Source organism: Neomonachus schauinslandi, chromosome 3 (assembly GCF_002201575.2).
Source record: "Neomonachus schauinslandi chromosome 3, ASM220157v2, whole genome shotgun sequence".
NCBI classification, from domain to species: domain Eukaryota; kingdom Metazoa; phylum Chordata; class Mammalia; order Carnivora; family Phocidae; genus Neomonachus; species Neomonachus schauinslandi.
The window spans coordinates 3,692,824-3,709,434 of record NC_058405.1 but is presented as its reverse complement, the minus strand read 5'-3'; the positions used below and the strand labels follow the sequence as shown (position 1 = coordinate 3,709,434).

Below are 16,611 nucleotides of genomic sequence, written 5' to 3'. Positions count from 1 at the left end.
AGTCCATGGTATGCATCCAGGATGATGGCTGGTCCCCACCCTATCTCAGGCTTCCCTCAAGGTCCAAGGGAACATAGGGAGGCTGGGCACCATAGCTTCTCAGCTGAGCATATTGCTCACCCACATGTGCTCACACCGATGTCAGAAGCAGGAGGAGGAGAGCGGGTATAGGATGAAAACCAGGCAGGACCATTGCAGTCACAAGTCACACATTACGTTGGGGCCGGGGTGAGGAGGGGGAGTATGGAGACAGGTAGTTGGTCAGGGCAGGGTTTATTCAAGCTTAGCATGAAGGTCACCAGAACAATGTGGGAATTCTCTGTTGGCACTCAGAAAAAAGATTGCTCGAATCACACACACGGAGAAAAACCCAGATGTGTTTACGAATCTTATCCCACCATATTAAGCAAGGATTACAAATAATGATCAGAAGTATGCAGGTCACAGGGCACCTGGGTGGCTCAGTCGGTCAAGCGTCTGACTCTTGATTTCAGCTCTGGTCATGATCTCAGGGTTGTGAGATTGAGCCCTGCATTGAGCCCCACACTGAGTGGGGAGTCTGCTTGGGATTCTCTCTCTCCCTCCCTTTGCCCCTCCCCCCACACATGCACACATACACTCTCTCTCCAAAATAAATAAATAAATCTTAAAAAAAAAAAAAAAGAAGTATGCAGGTCACAAAACAGAGGCTTTTTGGTGCAATTGGGGAGTGACATCAGTTAGATATAGAAGGATTTTTCTACCAGCAACAAAGACTTTTAGAAAAAGAAACTGCCCTTACCACATTGTATTACCACTGCAAGCAGACAAAAGTTCGGCCAAGAATGATACAGGCTCTTAGGACCCCAAAGCATCAGCTTACCTTAACATTTTGTCTTGACTGAATTTCGCAGCTTTTAAAAAACAATATATTATTAATCAGATGGCATTTATAATTTTATGCATGTTATAAAAATTATACGTTTTGGAAAATACAGGGAAGAGTAAAGAAAGAATAAAAACTATCAATTCTATTACCTAGAAATACTCTAAATATGTCTAACATTCCACTGTGTTGAATTTTATGTTTTCATACAATTATTATGTGTGTGGTTACATCATGTGTTTGGCTTTATTTTTATAAAGTTTGAATTATACTACATGTAGTTTTACTATTCTGCTGCCCTCGCCCCACCTTAGGAATATCATGTGGTGTATGTCCATGTCAGCAAGTACAGATCTGCTTAGCTTACAGCTAGCTATTAAGCATGCTCAGTGCATGGCACTCCATCTTATTGGACAATAACGAAGCCCTGTGTGTTGGAAAGCAAAATTATCTCCCGATTTCCCACCCCGAATTACTCCGCCTTGATTAAAATAGGCATTTTGTAAAACTCTCCATGTTAATGTTTGATGTTCAGATTTATATGTATCTTTAGCTAGAAATATAGAGATACAGTCTTTCTCTTAAGATGGTTAGTTTCTGAAATCTCTGATGCTAACCCTTTGGGAGGAGGTAAAGATTACAAAAACATTATATACCCTTATACTGAAATTAAGTAGTCCTAAAATAATAAAAATGGAATTTGAGTGACAGCAATAGCCACCAAATTGTGATAGAAGTATATTTCACAAGGGCTACATATATCTAGTAAGAAAGTAACTAATTCCTGTTTTACTTGCAATTTTGGAGTATTTAAAGATCGCCACCAAAAAAAAAAACGGAATTTAAAACATGTTCAAATGGTAAAAACTGAATACACGAATATTTAAGAAAGATGACCATATACTCATTCACGTTTGCTAAAATTTCAGCCCATGTTTCTCCCTACCTGTAATAAATGTTTGAGCCCTAGAACACAGGTATATACATTACCCCTTAAATCTTATAGGGACCAGATTTTAAAATAAAGCAAGTTCTGTATTGTCATTAATTGATGATGACTTGGAAATCTCAGGAGTTACATGCACAAAAGGAAAATTATTTCAATTGGGATTTTGGTCCTTCAAAGCTACTTGACATGTTTATGTTGGTCTACTTCTGCGAACACCATGAAAGTCTGGGTTCCTGCAACCTCCCCAAATCACTACAATATCTGGCACAATGCCCTGGATACTTGTCACTGGTAAGCACTTACCAATTGGATCAATGTTGCATGTTGCATAGGAATCAGTGAGTTCTGTGCAGGGTGCAGAGTTAGAAAATTTCTCCTTGTCGGTATGATACAAACTGGACAAATATTACACACGTGCAGTACCTGATATATAGGTGATCATTATAATTCTGAAAGTGGTTACTAGTCCTGATTCCTAATTCACAACATATAGTCAATGTGCTTTCTACATAAAGGCACAAGATGGAAATAAATGTTTAAAATAACTTGGAATTGTAATTGAATCAGAAATAGTGTTATTTCCTAGGAAATGATTTCTCTTGAATGCCAGTATCTGCATCCTACCTCTGCTTCCCAGAAATAATTATCTGTTTGTTCATTTGCTGAAATATAGTTATGTGTGGGTAATTATAGCTATCACTTACTTTAATTGCCATTCTTTTACTGATGTGAACACAGACTTAGATCTTTTTTGGTATACTTAATTATTCCTTGGACTTGTGGTTATTTATCATCAGATTAAAGAACAGTTTTTAGTGTTAGGACATTTTAGTTGCATCACACAAAATATTGTGAGTATAAAGATGTTTATTTTGTGGGGAAATAAAGATATAAAAAATGCCAGCTAGACCATTTTATGTCCGGTATGATTTTCTTCCTTGCTGCTCAATGAGTATACATGCTATTGCTGGGCATCAGGAAACAAATGGCAATTAAAGAATACAGTCATTACATTTGATTTTACATTTATCATTCTGTGAAGATTGTCTCTCTTTTTCATTTGCGTTATGTTTATCCTCGGTGCACAGTGAGGATTATCTGTGGCGGAAAGGGCTTTCTGCAGGGAAGGACTGGGTGAGACCATCTGCAGGAATAGAAGAGCTCTGCATTCTTTGCATAGCCTCCAGCACCATATTGAAGCTCACACCATTGGAGCACCAAACCACAGTGATTCTGGAAACATCTAAAAATGGCTTTTGTCAGTCCCGCTTGAGATAGATCCAGAATGCTGGCAAAAGATCCTCTCATTTGAGCCCATGAAAAAATTCAAATATACGTTTTACAGCATCACTTTGTTTAGGGGGATTGTATAGATTCTTTGGAACTCATACTGTGGTCTGATTCAAAGGCTAACAGCCAGAGGAAGCAAGCCTTCACTTGAAAATCTGGAATATTGTGCAATTACCTATTTTCAGCAGCAGAAGGTAGCTTTGCAAAAGAAAGCCAGCTCCTCGGGCATTTAGAAAGCCCTGCCCCGCTCCTTCTGGCTAAGAATATTTTCAAGTCATCGTAAATAATTGCTAATTTGGACTTCATTTAATTAAATGTCCTCCACTGTAGTTGAAAAGTCGGGATTCAAAATGGCTGGGTCGAAATGCTGACTCTGCTCTTTCCTGGCTTCGTTGCAGTGTTCCTGTGTTCAGACCCCAACTCTGATGCTTACCAGCTCCATGCCTGGGAGCAGATTACTTAACCTGTCCAGTTCTCAGTTTTCTCATCTTAAAAATGGGGATAATTAAAGGACCTGCCTTATGGGATTGTTACGAAGGTTTAGTACAATAGTGCTAATACAGGTTAGTGCTCAATAAACATTACCTATACCCAAATATCATAAAAGCGTAGATATTTGGGGGCTAGGTCACTGAAAATGTGTCCAGTAAAAGCAAAAATGCATGATGTAGATGAGGTACAAGGCAGTGAATTAATTCATCTGAGACCATACAGACTATAATGCTAGAATCAATGCCTAATGACTTATTTACACATAGACCCCAGTACACGCACATGTATAGTCGAACATGCATATCATTTTGGTGGCCTATGTTGGCATTCAGTGTGATGACAGATATTACAGTTTGGAGCCTCTGGGATGAATGGAAATTGGGATAGGTGAGTGGAGTTCCAGGGAACTTGGATGGTTAGAGGATTCAAAATAATATAAAGGACAGATTGGCAGGAAGAATCCTAGAGAAAGGCAGGTGCACATCAGTCAGTCAGAGCATTTATTAAGTGCCAGTTGCATGCAGGCATTGTGCAATGTGTGCAGAGCCGTAGGAAATCTAAGCAACTCAGGATGTGCTCTGTGTGAGAAGAGAGCATACATGGAGCGTTAACAATACATTTCAAGAGAGATCACAAAACAGGGCAGCCGGTGACAAGTGTCAGATCAGTCACATAAATAATGAGTGTTCTGTTGCCTCCACATGGAAAAGGAGATTCCTGTGAGCTGGGATTGTCAAGGATGCTCCTGGTGAGGATTGGGATTTTCAAAACGAATCAGATTTAGACCAGAAGGGCACACCTTTAGTGAAGAAAATTTATTGCACAGTATCTTTGTGGCAGGGTTGAGAATGGGGTACTTTGATGGAATAGATAAGTAACTAAGATGAGAGAGAAAGTGGCAAGAGCAATGAATGCCAATTCGAAGAGTCTCTCTGGAACAGTAGTCTTGGCTTGGAAGTGGTGGGGTGCTACCCGCTGTTTTGGAGAAACTTCCCTGATTGTGTCATTCAGAGTGAGCAGTGGAACAGAAACTTAAGTTGGTAAGAACAGTTTTGTATTCCCCCACCTGAGCTTTCCCAGACTGTGCACCCCAAGGAGAATGTTCAAGAATGGGCTTGGGACAGGAGGCAAGAAGAGGGAGTGAGGGTGATCCAAGATGTTGAGGTTCTGGACAAGAGAACAGGGCACTCTTTAACAGAAGTTAGAAACAAAGTTTGAAGAGGAGGTTTATTCTGGGGCTTGGATTTGAAGTTCAAGAGCTAGGAGGGACTTCTGGCTGTAGACAATGCTTATACATATAAGCTTCATTATATATGCTTATGTATAAACGATGCTTACAGTTTGGGAGTTTAAGGGGAGCTCCAGGATGGAAAGATAGAAAAGGCAGAGTTTTCAAGGAAGCTGGAGAAGTGGGGATCATTTATAGCATCAGAGGAAAACATTTAAAGAGAAATGAGGGGAAAATCTGATGACAAAACCATGTAGAGTGCCAAGCTTTGAGAAGTATCCCTTGAGAAGGGCAGACATGGAGATAGAGAATAAATGATCAGAGGTAGAGGAACACTGATGTCCAATTTCACAAACACCAAGAGAGGCATGATTTAAAGAGTAGGGCATACTTGGTAAGCTGGGGGGGACACGAAAGGAGAATCAAACCCCATTGCTGTTGACTAAACAAACTTGGGTTTGGACAGAATTTTAGGGATTGTGACTAGGAGGTACCAACTGATTCATTACATAAAGATGCCGAGCCACACCACCGTCTACAGCCTCCCCATGCTCTGTTCTTAGAAGACTTGACATAAACCCATGGGGTTTTACATGAAGACTTTACCACCACAGAGGCTCTCCCTTTTCAACATCCCCTTACTCGAGGAGTCACGGAAGTCCAGGGTCTGGATCCATGCCACACATGATGGGCATACTACCCACCCTGAGCATCCTGGGGCAGGATTCATTACAAAGCACCCAGTACACAAGGAGAGGGAGCACAGAGCCTCCTCCCTCTACCTGGACCCTCAGTCAAGGCCGATGACTCCCTGACTCCCCCTCTGCCAAGCCCCAGTGCAAGGTGGCGTGTTCTGTAGAGCGTTGCTCTCTACTATGTGGCCCACATCAGGGGGAGGGGAATGCCTTCCCCAAGCCTCTGCCTGCTTTCTTTGAACAGAAGAGCGCGGTCTCTGGGGGGCAGGATAGGGATGGTTTCAGAAGACCTTAGCCCTTGCTGTAATTTGGACAAGCATGGCTCCTGAAAATGATGGTTTCATAGCAAGTGGGCATGCTTAGCTTTCTGAGGCCCACTGTTGCTGCCGCGGAAAGCACGTGTGGAGGGCACAGAACTGTATCCGCTGGGAATTATCACCTCAGAATGCGGTCTGGGGAGAAGGCTGTGGCCGCAAGAAGACTAGAGCACACTCATGAACATGTGCAAGCCATCTTCTGGGATAAAGCCTTCCGTGGAAGTCAGTGAATAAACGTTCTGGCTCACCTTAGATGTCCCCCCCACCACGGGTCAGGAAGCTTCAGCTCAGTAGGAACACAGTAGAATTCTCGACCCCGAGACTTGGGGGCTTTTCTGGGACCTTTGCATAGCACACTGTACTTGCACAAGGAAACCCCTGGCCTGCAGGAGAGACTCATGCTCAAGAATTGACATTGACAGGTGAGATGACACGGTTTCTAGAGCTTTTTTTTTTTTTTTTTTGGTAAAGGTAATGAGAAGTAAATGAAACAAGATTGAAATAATGAACATCCCAAAGCTTGGTGATGGGCACGTGGAGTTTCACTACGTTTTCTCTTTATTTTTGTATGTGTGTGAGATTTCTGTAATAAAAAGTTTTGTAACAACTTGTTATGTTGATAAGTAACATGGGTAAGTTATCGTACTTCTTTGTGCATTTCTTTGAATATTCATTGATTGATTGCTTACTTTTAGGTTTATTACTTAGTGCTTATTTACTCTCTCTCCTCCCTATACAGATTCTTTGCCCGTATTTTAAAATCTGACAGCAGGTCCTTTATTTTGATTTGTAGGATGTTTTAAGAATAATAGGGCTTTTTATTTAGTGCATTTAAATGTTCTGTATTGTTCTTTTTTAGTTTGCATTTTATCTTTGTGATATTTTAGTATATATTTATTTTTAAACATTCAAATGGAGGTACTAATCCATTTTTTTCCTTCATGGGTTTTCTTTTTTCTTTCGGTGTCATTTTTAGATCATTTGCCTTTAAAATGCACTGCTTCTGATATGGCAACAAGATAAAATATTTTATTGGCCCAAAACAAAACAAAACAAAACTCTGCCTTCTAATGTCCTCAGTGCTTCCTGGCTATTACCTTATCCTCTGGCTCCCACTCCCTTGGCATATCGTCCTGAGTGAGCTTCTTCCACCTGTTTGCTACAACCAGCAAGGGTGTTCTGCACCCCAGGCTGGGGGGGGTCTCAACTGCTTCCCCCACCTGCACCTTCACGACGGGAAGGAGATAGCATGCACGTCAAGACTGCCAGCACCCCTTCCTTCTCCCTCACCGTCCCTCTGCACCCGGCTCTGCACCGCCCCCGCATTCCCCTGCCCCACGCTGACACCATCTGTCCCCACCCTGTTGACCCTGCCATAGGTCCTGGGATCCATGATTTCTTTAGTCAACAAGTAAGAAAGGCCTCTTAACGCACCACTCAGGTAAAATGGTGTCTCCTCACAGTCGCCTCTCAGAAACCTACGGTGCTGTCCATTGCCTACAAAATATCGTCAGACGTCTGTGGAATGTCACGTCGAGTGCTTTCTCTCGACCTTCTCTGCCTTCCAGCACATCCTGCAGGTTCCCCTGCCGGACACACCCTCTCAGAAGCCCTTCCATTGGGCATGGAGCCATCTGGAACTTCATCGTCTTGGAGTGAGTTCTCCAAGCAGACCCACCTCACCTTCACCTTTCAGAACCTTCTCCTCCCAGAAGGTTCAGATCCTGTGATGGCTCCACCATCACATCCCTCCAGTGCCCTGCATCAGAATCCATCCCTGCTCTCTCCAGGATCCCGCTCAATGTCACCTGCCCCCCTGCCTGACCCGTAACTCATTCCACTCTAGGTTCTGGCTAAGAGCCGCTCCTTTACTCTTCATGGCATTTCCCAGTGCCTTATTCAGAGGGGGACCGTAAATAATTCTTAACTTTATTTAATTGACACTCTATAAAGCACGATATGCTACTGATTTGGCTGAGTTTGTATCCTCCTCAATGAGCTGAGTTTCTGTTTTTATTCAGGGAGTAAACTTCTGGTTTATAATTCAGTTTTAAAAAGTGGACTGAAACGTTCTTCCCCTTCCTCAGATTCCTGGTCTTCGCAAGACGTCCATGAAGTGGATTCTTTAGACGTGGACGTTTGTCTTGCTCATCGGTCAGCACTTTGTTCCCCGCACCAACACCCACACTTTTGGCACTCCTCTTTCCCATGAATCCTAGACTCTCCGCTGCACCGTGCAGTGTGGACACACATTTTACTGCTGACTCCCTGCTGATCTGGTTGCCTGGAATTCCAGCTTGTGACCGACTCAGATTTCCATCGTCCCCTCCACCTGGTTTAGATTCCAGACCTCTCTACCCCTGTTTGATTGGCCCCTGTCCCACACCTGCTACCCCAGTCTCTACTGCAGTATTCCCTAGCCAACCTCAGACGTTGCTGTTGCTTCTGGCCAGCACCCGTCTTCCCCTGTGGCCCCCATTGTAGGCCTGTCACTTTCCAGGTGGTGGCCCCAGTCTGCCCAGTCAGGACGAAGCTAACCTTTCCGTGCCAAGGCATTTGTATACGGAACAAGAAGATTGATCGGGGGCCTTGTTGCGTGTTGATGGGGTCTTGTGGACTTCCCTGCAGAACTCACTCCTGTAATTGCAAAAGTGTGCAGTGATTTGCTAATGATCTTTAATTTAGGAAGCCTGTATATGTTTAATCAATTACACCATCCTGGTTAATTATGATTTTAGGTAAGAGCAGTAATCACTGAATAATTTAAGGTCTCTGGATTGAGCACATTTCATCAGGTGACTTTTCTTTTTTCAGGTATTCATATTTATTAGCAAGTCACCTGTGATGCTGTTTGATCTCTCTCTCCCCGGGGTGCGCAGTCAGGGATGATTGTTGCCTGCCAGGGGGGTGTTTTTGGCTATCACAGCTGCGGAGGGTCTACTACCAGCAGGGGTAGAGACCAGGGATGCTGCCAAACGCCTTACGCAGGGCAGCCCCACGACAGGGGGGGGGGGCAGCCCAAAGTGTCCGCCGTGCGGAGGTCGGGAAACCCTGCTTCTATCTTGAGGGATCGTCAGTAAAGCCCTTTGGTGCCTCACAGGTATTTCTGTATTATTTTGGTGGGGGATATAAATTTCCTCACACCCGTTGTTGATCCTCCGGGGTTGGTTAGGAACTGGTCTGCTGTGAATACACGGGGGTCCTGACCTCTTCTGCATGGAACTCCACCCAGTCTCTTCCTTCCTTCGGTGTGTGCAGTGAGCACGAGTCAAGAGAATTCATGCGGCGTCTTATCCATCCCGAATCCCCCTCTGCCTCCCTGCGACCCCACAAATGAAGCGCAAGCTTCCCTCTGTGGCCGTTGAAGGACCCCGCTCACTCTGTTGTCCACATGCATCTCCCTCCACCGTTGCTGCTTCACTGAACCAGCTTCAGTCTCTAGAAGTGCCCCTCCCCCCCCGCCCGATACCTCTCTCCTCCCTGCGTGCCACCGTGGAACATTTCTTCGCTACCACTTTATTGTTTTTCCAGCGCATTCCCCCGTTTATTAAACGGAACTGCAACAGTAATTTGTGTTCCCGTGTTCCCTTGGGAAATTTATTATTCAAGGAGCATTTACTGACTGTCCTTTCAATCCACGAACTATAACAGTTCACGTTTATTGCAACAAGTACACAGCTTGTCTTCTTTGGGGCAAGGACACACTTAACTGCTTGTCGGTGTTGACCTCCGTAGGTTTACCTGAAGAAGATGGATTCTCCAGGTTGTCTGTGAGCAGCTCCACAACATCCTCATTTCAGAAACAGAGAGAGAGCCACACCACTCAGGTAATGACCCCCACATTGTCACAGTTGTAATAGAAGCTGGAACTAAGGGGTGAGCAGACCCTCATGACGGTGTGACCAAAAACGTGCACTCCCCCTGGACTAGCAAACATGGTTGTTCTCACTCCGGCCCTAAGTGTCTTCAGCTCAACATCCTTCTCTCTCCTCCTCTATCTCCCAGCTTTCTGCTGGCTAAAAAGAGAAGGAGAAGAATGCCCAAAACAAACAAAAATCAATGAATACTTTTAAGTTGAATATTGTAGACGTAATTTATGTTGTGGCATTTAAAAATCACTGTCAAGTGAAGATGACATTACATCCCCGGAGTGATGTTAACACTTTCTCCGCGTTTGACCTCAGCCCAAATAGGAGGACTCTGGGTGCCAACAGCGTGGGAATAAAAGGCTTGAGGCACCTTTGGTTTTATTCCACTATATCTGTTTCTACCCCTGAAGCCCACATAACCCAGATGCATTTGTAATATGGCGCATGGGGGCGCCTGATAGAGCACGGGACTCTTGATCATGGGGTGGTGAGTTCAAGCCCCACTGTGTTGGGCGTAGTGCTTACTTACAAAACTAAGTAAATAAAAAGAAAATATAGCGAATGATGAGAACGCTATAAAATCCAAGCGAGATTACAGTTCACAAAACTGTTTTTGACGTATTTCAGCGATTTTGTGTATATGCTTAATGTGTTTGGCCTTAAAAAATTCACCAAAGTAAAGATTATCACTTCAAGAAAATAAAACAAAAACACTAGGATTTTTAGAAAGGGAAAGGATTTTTATCATATAATCTAGTGTTCTTTTTATGCTGAATTTTAAGATACGGTTTTAATCATTACCTTCAGAAAGATGAGTTTGCCATCAAGGTGACACAACCAAGAATATATCAAAGAGCTTGTTATCAATATAGTCAAAATTATTGCTTTAGCAACAGGATTCTTATTTTGCATGAAGCTATGGTACAACTTTCATGATGTCAAACATCTACATAAAAATCTTTAAAAAGGGGCGCCTGGGTGGCTCAGTCAGTTAAGCATCTGCCTTCGGCTCAGGTCATGATCCCAGGGTCCTGGGATCAAATCCCATGTCGGGCTCCCTGCTCAGCGGGGAGTCTGCTTCTCCCTCTGCTTCTGCCCCCTGCCCCCTGCCCCCTGCTTGTGTGCTCTCTCTCTCTCTGTCTCTCACTGTCAAATAAATAAATAAATAAAATCTTTTACAAAATATTTTTTAAAACTTCGAGTATCCAGATGTTTCCATAAAATCAACAATCCAGCCAGTGATGCACTTTCATCTGAATATTTGGCCTTATATAGACAGGTCCATTGTTACCAGATGAGATTTTTCTAAATAACACTGATGAGGGAGTGAGAAAAATCAGTAACTTTAATCTTAAAAATAAATCTTAAAGTAGGCAGTCTGCTGAAATCACAATGATATATAGGTACTGAAATAGGAAGAAAACACAGATTGGTTGCAGTAACAGATCGTCCTAATCTCCCCTCTGTTCCTTAGCGATGCATTTACTTTACTTTGTAAGCCTTACAGATGCTTTATCTAAGGTAATTCCCAGAGGAGACCCACTTGTAATGAACACTGGTTTGATTTTTATTATTATAAGACTGACTCCTGTACCTTAGAGCAAAGCGGTCGGCCAGTAGATGCCCTTTCCAGGGCTCCCATGACAATGTGGTTCATAGAGAAAGGGGTGATTTTGCAAGAAGGCGCATAAGGTGGGCATCTCTTTCGTGGATTTGGCTAAGAAGCAAAGAGAGATGGGAAAGATCTTCAGGAATAAGTTTCCATTTCTAGTTGTCAGTGTGGGCGTTCTGCTCAGGTGCAAATTCTCTGCCTTCAGTGACCTCGTGGTGCCTTTTTTCAAGGAAGCAGGGAACCAGGCTCATTTTCTTCCCTGCAAAAGTGCAGGCATCCTCATGGTAGGACACATTTCTCACTGTTGACAAGCTCTAAGACTTCTGTCTTGTATGGCATTTGTACAGGAAATACGGACACCTACAGACATACCGCCTGTTAGATTTTCTACTGATGCAACTAGATAAGAATTCTATTAAGTCAGTCCTGGACTGATTGGATCTATAGCAGTAAAATTAAATGTTGACTACAAATTAAATTTCTTGTTGTGGAGGTCTATAGTCTAATTACCATCATCCGTGATTTTAGTGAAATCTCTTTAAGAAAGACAAAGTGTATGTGTGTTATTGTAGGTAGAGAAAACAGGAAATAGATTTGGTGATTTGCCAAAGATCATAGGGGAAATTCAGAGTGCATGCTTTGAATGATGCCAAGACCGTAAGTCCTGTTTCTGAGAATGAACTTACCAAAACCCATTAAAAAGAATGGAGGAGTCATCCAACTTTTTCATAAAATTTGAAGAATTGTTGGTCAAGATAAAAATCGAGGTAGCCATGGTGGACATTTGTGGCTTAGCTTTTTAGCTGCCAATTGCATGTTAAGGCTTCTCACGATGAAAACATAAGGGAAGAGACTCACCCTTCCGTCCTTTGGGAGCTCGACAAGCACATGCGGGATGGGCTAGGTCAGTCCGTCAGCTGTGGATTATGGAGTGAGAGACATATGATGGAAGGGACACCAAGAGTAGATGTCCCCAAGGGGGTGACACGTGGCTGAGGTGGCCCGCTTCCGTGGCAGTTGTTAGGCGGCGTATGACCACTGCCAGCCACTGAACCCACCTTGATCCCTGCCCCCTTGCCACGCCGTTCCTTCCCGCCTCATGCCTTTCTCTCACTTTCCAATAAGGGTTCCACCTGCTGAGATGTGCAGAGTTTTCGTTGCCTGCAAATAAGAATTTTGACCGACACTGATAGAGATGTAAAACATTTTCTGATGAGGGTCACACCTCAATCAATACTAGTTGTTCCTTTCCTCAAGGTGCAGCATAGAGACAATGCCGTTTATGTCCTATGCCATCATACGTTTTTTACAAATTTGCAAAACATAATGACTTTACCTAACGGCAGTGAAAGTAAATTTCATTTGAAATATTTGAAAATCGTGAAAGCTGGGACATCCACGCATCTTGAATGTGGCTGAGTTCCTGTATGCTCCTCCTAGGGAAGGCTCGGTAGGTCCTTGCTGTGAGCAGAGCAGCACAGACATGACCTCGCAGGGCACTTGGCGTAGGTACACCCAGCAGTGAGTGTGTGATACCAGGCGGTCCCATGTGCTGGCCCCGCTGGGGAAGCTTTGGGGGACACTTCCCACTGCTCAGCTCTGCAATTTCCTAGGCTGTAAAAGCCACTTCAGGTTGGTTTTGAAATTAGACAGTATTTGTAAAAATAATACGCCATTTATCCACTTGCTATTTTGTGAGATGTAAAATAACTTTTTTAAAAAAAAGTGGGGGCGCCTGGGTGGCTCAGTCGGTTAAGCGGCTGGCTGCCTTCGGCTCAGGTCATGATCCCAGGACCCTGGGATCAAGCACCGCATCGGGCTCCCTGCTCGGCGGGAAGCCTGCTTCTCCCTCTCCCACTCCCCCTGCTTGTGTTCCCTCTCTCACTGTGTCTCTCTCTGTCAAATAAATAAATAAAAATCTTTAAAAAAAAAAAAAAGTGTGTGCCGTTTGGCACGATGAGATCCCTCCGAAGTAACTCAGTGGGAGGAGCCTCAGCAGGGAGTGAAATAGTGAGAACACCTTCCAACCCAGAGTGACTTGGCGTTTTTTGCTGTGCTTGCAATCCTCTGCTGACTCAGAAGTCCAGGTAACCTGACACAGGATCCCCGTGGATTATAAATAGAGCAAAATCGTGAACCATGCGGCAGGTGGGGGCCCAAAGGCAGGCGGGTCCAAGGAGGGGATGGATAAAATAAAATGCTTGGTTCTTGCCCTCAGCCTGAAATTGCGGGTTCTACATCGGCTTAGGGCTCTACACTTAATACTGAGGAATGAGCCATTTTCGTTTCTCGTTTGAGCATACCTTATTTGTATTGGCATCCTCCTTTTCACTTCTGCAACTTCTGCTCCACGCTGTTTTATTCCTCTAGGTGTCTGCTCCACAGCGATACGTGGTTTATGAGCTTTGATTTCCATTGTGGGCATTTATCGTATTCCCTGCCTAACTTTTTGTTACAATTTTTTAAAGAGCATAAAACATTATTATTAATATCTGTCATATTCAAATATTCATTGTCAGAAATCACTGATGGTCTCTGATAAAATAGTGGCAGTCCAGCACCCGGGAGCTTAATAAATATCCAGCCTGCTCCCAACACAGCCACCGAAGAAAGCCGTACCGTAATCAATGTACAACTGATCCACAATCAAGAGACAAAGTGTTACGTGGTTTGTCTTACTGACCCATCAAAGAAACCTTTCTGTAACGTCACGTGTCAGCAAAATGAAGTGTTGCAGGGATCTAAATAAAGCCAGCACCTTTCTAAAGTATGCATTGTATTTGTCACGTGGGCTGCCTGAAATCTATCCCGGCAGGGAAAAGAAACAGTGTGCTAGATAAACTAACAAAATGCAGACACATTTAGTTCAATCATTAAGGGATAATTCTAAAGCACATGGTAGGAAATAGAAATTAGATAAACACTTCAAAAGGAAATATATATGTATTTCATTTATAAGCTACAAACGGAAGCCGATCTAGCAGAGAAAGCTCTTTCACGGAGCTGAGGTTTCAGGGAATCAGTATGCACCCCTCGTGACTTCCATATCACGTGCAAGAAATGAAGGCAGTAAATTAATTTGATGGTATGGGTTGAATGGCAACGTTTTCAACAGAAAAGAGACAAATCCTGTATTGATATATAGAAACTTGGAAAATAAAAAACAAAACCAGATCTTGTTTTTTTTTCTTGATTTTTCTTTCATAAAATTATACCGTACGTAGATCCGAAATGTATTCAAATGCATAGTGTTTTTCTAGTGAACACGTTGACTATTATCAATGAGGAGATCATTCAATCTTAAGAAATATTAGAAGAATGAGAAATACAAAGGTCTCGTGATATCTCTGCATGATCACCTTCCAGTTGGGAAAGCTGCAGTGAGCCCACACCGTTGCGCAGTGGAGAAAACGTGGTTGAGGACAAATTCCAGTTAACTTAAGAATTTCAATGTTCATTTCATTAACTAAGTTTAATTTTTAAAATTAAATAAAAGAAAAGAAAAAACAAGAAGAACTGGGTATGAATCCCATAACTGTTATTTAACTTGGGGGTAGAGAAAGTAGCGATTTGTTTCCAGATTGATTAAAGAAAATATATATAACCTGACAAGTCTGCCCTGCAATATAACAAATGCTTAAAAACAGTGCTTGCTCTATTATCTTGGTATTCTCCCCCCACACCGAGGTCAGTATTCTGAACATCAATTCTGATTCTAAATAGTAGATGCTATCTAAAATATGCGGGAGATTAGACCGAATCGGCAGGACCCTGCCCTTACCTGGGATTTGGTTAAAATGTGGCATGTGTGTGATTTTCAAAAATAGTTCGTGGTGGAATACTATAAACTTAGGGTAAAGAAGCACAGCGAGCAGTAGAACACCCAACTTCAGTAAATCTTAACATCTCCCCATATTTGCTCTGGCACCATATATTCTAGAGAAATCTATCTCCCAGTTCCTAACCCCCCACCCCTGCCTGCCACACTGGGGTGAATCCTGTCCTGAAGTTAGTGCAGAACCCTACATGTGTGTTTGCACTTTTACTAATATGGATGTAGCCATAAATTGCATCATGTCTATAGATAATAATGGATGCTTGGCATGCTTTTAAAATCATGTATCCCTCTGAGCAGATTACTTCGCACATACTTGTACTTGTTGAGGTGTTTTCCCCCACTTTGATACATGGTGCTCTCCTTTGCTGTCTTATTCCGAGTACTAGCCCCAGGTTAAATGTAAAGGCCTTAAGGTGGGGCTGTCCCAGGGAAGCAGTAGGAACAGAGATGACAGTGGACACGCTCTCGCGGCCACTGAGCACAACATGGCTTTCAAGTTCCCTCAGCAGGGAGCAAATCTACCGGAAGAGAAAAGGCCAAAGGAACACAACACCCCATCGGGAAGGGTAGGTCTCTCCCTGCTGCCACCTCTGGGCCCAGGGGCTAGCTGTGTCTCTGGCAGCCCCATTGTCTTCCTTCAGACCTTCACAAGGTGGTCGGAGGTGTCTCTTGGGATCCTGAGAAACCTAATCCAGTGAGCTCCATGCAAGATGCAGGAAAATGATGCTGAATGCCCAGGGACAATATGGTAGCAGGGACTTTCCTGCCCGAACATTTATGAGAGGGCTACAACCGGGGCATTAGCAGAGATTCTTACTGGTACCTCTAGAAGCCCTCTTTCAACACCATAAAACCAAATTGTATTACTCACTTTTTAGGTGTAAACATGCCTCCTTCACTTTCAACTTTTCTCAAACAAATTTCACAGAGATACATTCATGACGTTTCTTAAGAACAACAGATTTGCAGTTTGACCAATTGGAGTGGAAAACTTGATCAAAACCAAGTTTCCAAGTGATTACTGTTACAGACAATGCCACAGTGAAAATCATAGGATATGCCTCTAACTCGTAAGTAGAGAAAAATATCCGAAGTTTTCCCCTTCAAATGAAAGTGCTGCATTTCTGGAGATGCACATTTTCAACATAGGAGTGACTGCCAATTATTCCCCAAAACAGTTGTACCAATTTATACACCTCTAAAAGGGAATATTTCACATTTCTGTTTTGGTAATCTCTTGGTTTAATGAATCTTTTTTTTTTTTTTAACCAATGTGATTAAGTGTAAAACATCTTATTATGGTTTTGTTTTGCCTTTCCCTGGTTGCTAGGGAGCGTTTTCGTATGTTCTCAGACCTGGTAGTCCAAAGACATCCTTTTCCTATTTCTGAACTGGTTTGCATGAGTTTCTTGATGATTTTCAGGAATTCTTTACATATCCTGGGTAATATTCCTTG

At 43.1% G+C, this 16,611-nt stretch overlaps 1 protein-coding gene across 1 annotated transcript in view; it reads left to right on the top strand.

Moving 5' to 3' along the window:
• Positions 1-16,611, top strand: part of MYO16 (myosin XVI) — a 441,248-nt gene that overhangs the window by 406,054 nt on the left and 18,583 nt on the right. Inside the window, exon 34 of the mRNA XM_044913335.1 lies at positions 9,572-9,663. Coding sequence (XP_044769270.1) covers positions 9,572-9,663 — 92 coding nt within the window. The remainder of the gene's footprint in view (positions 1-9,571; positions 9,664-16,611) is intronic.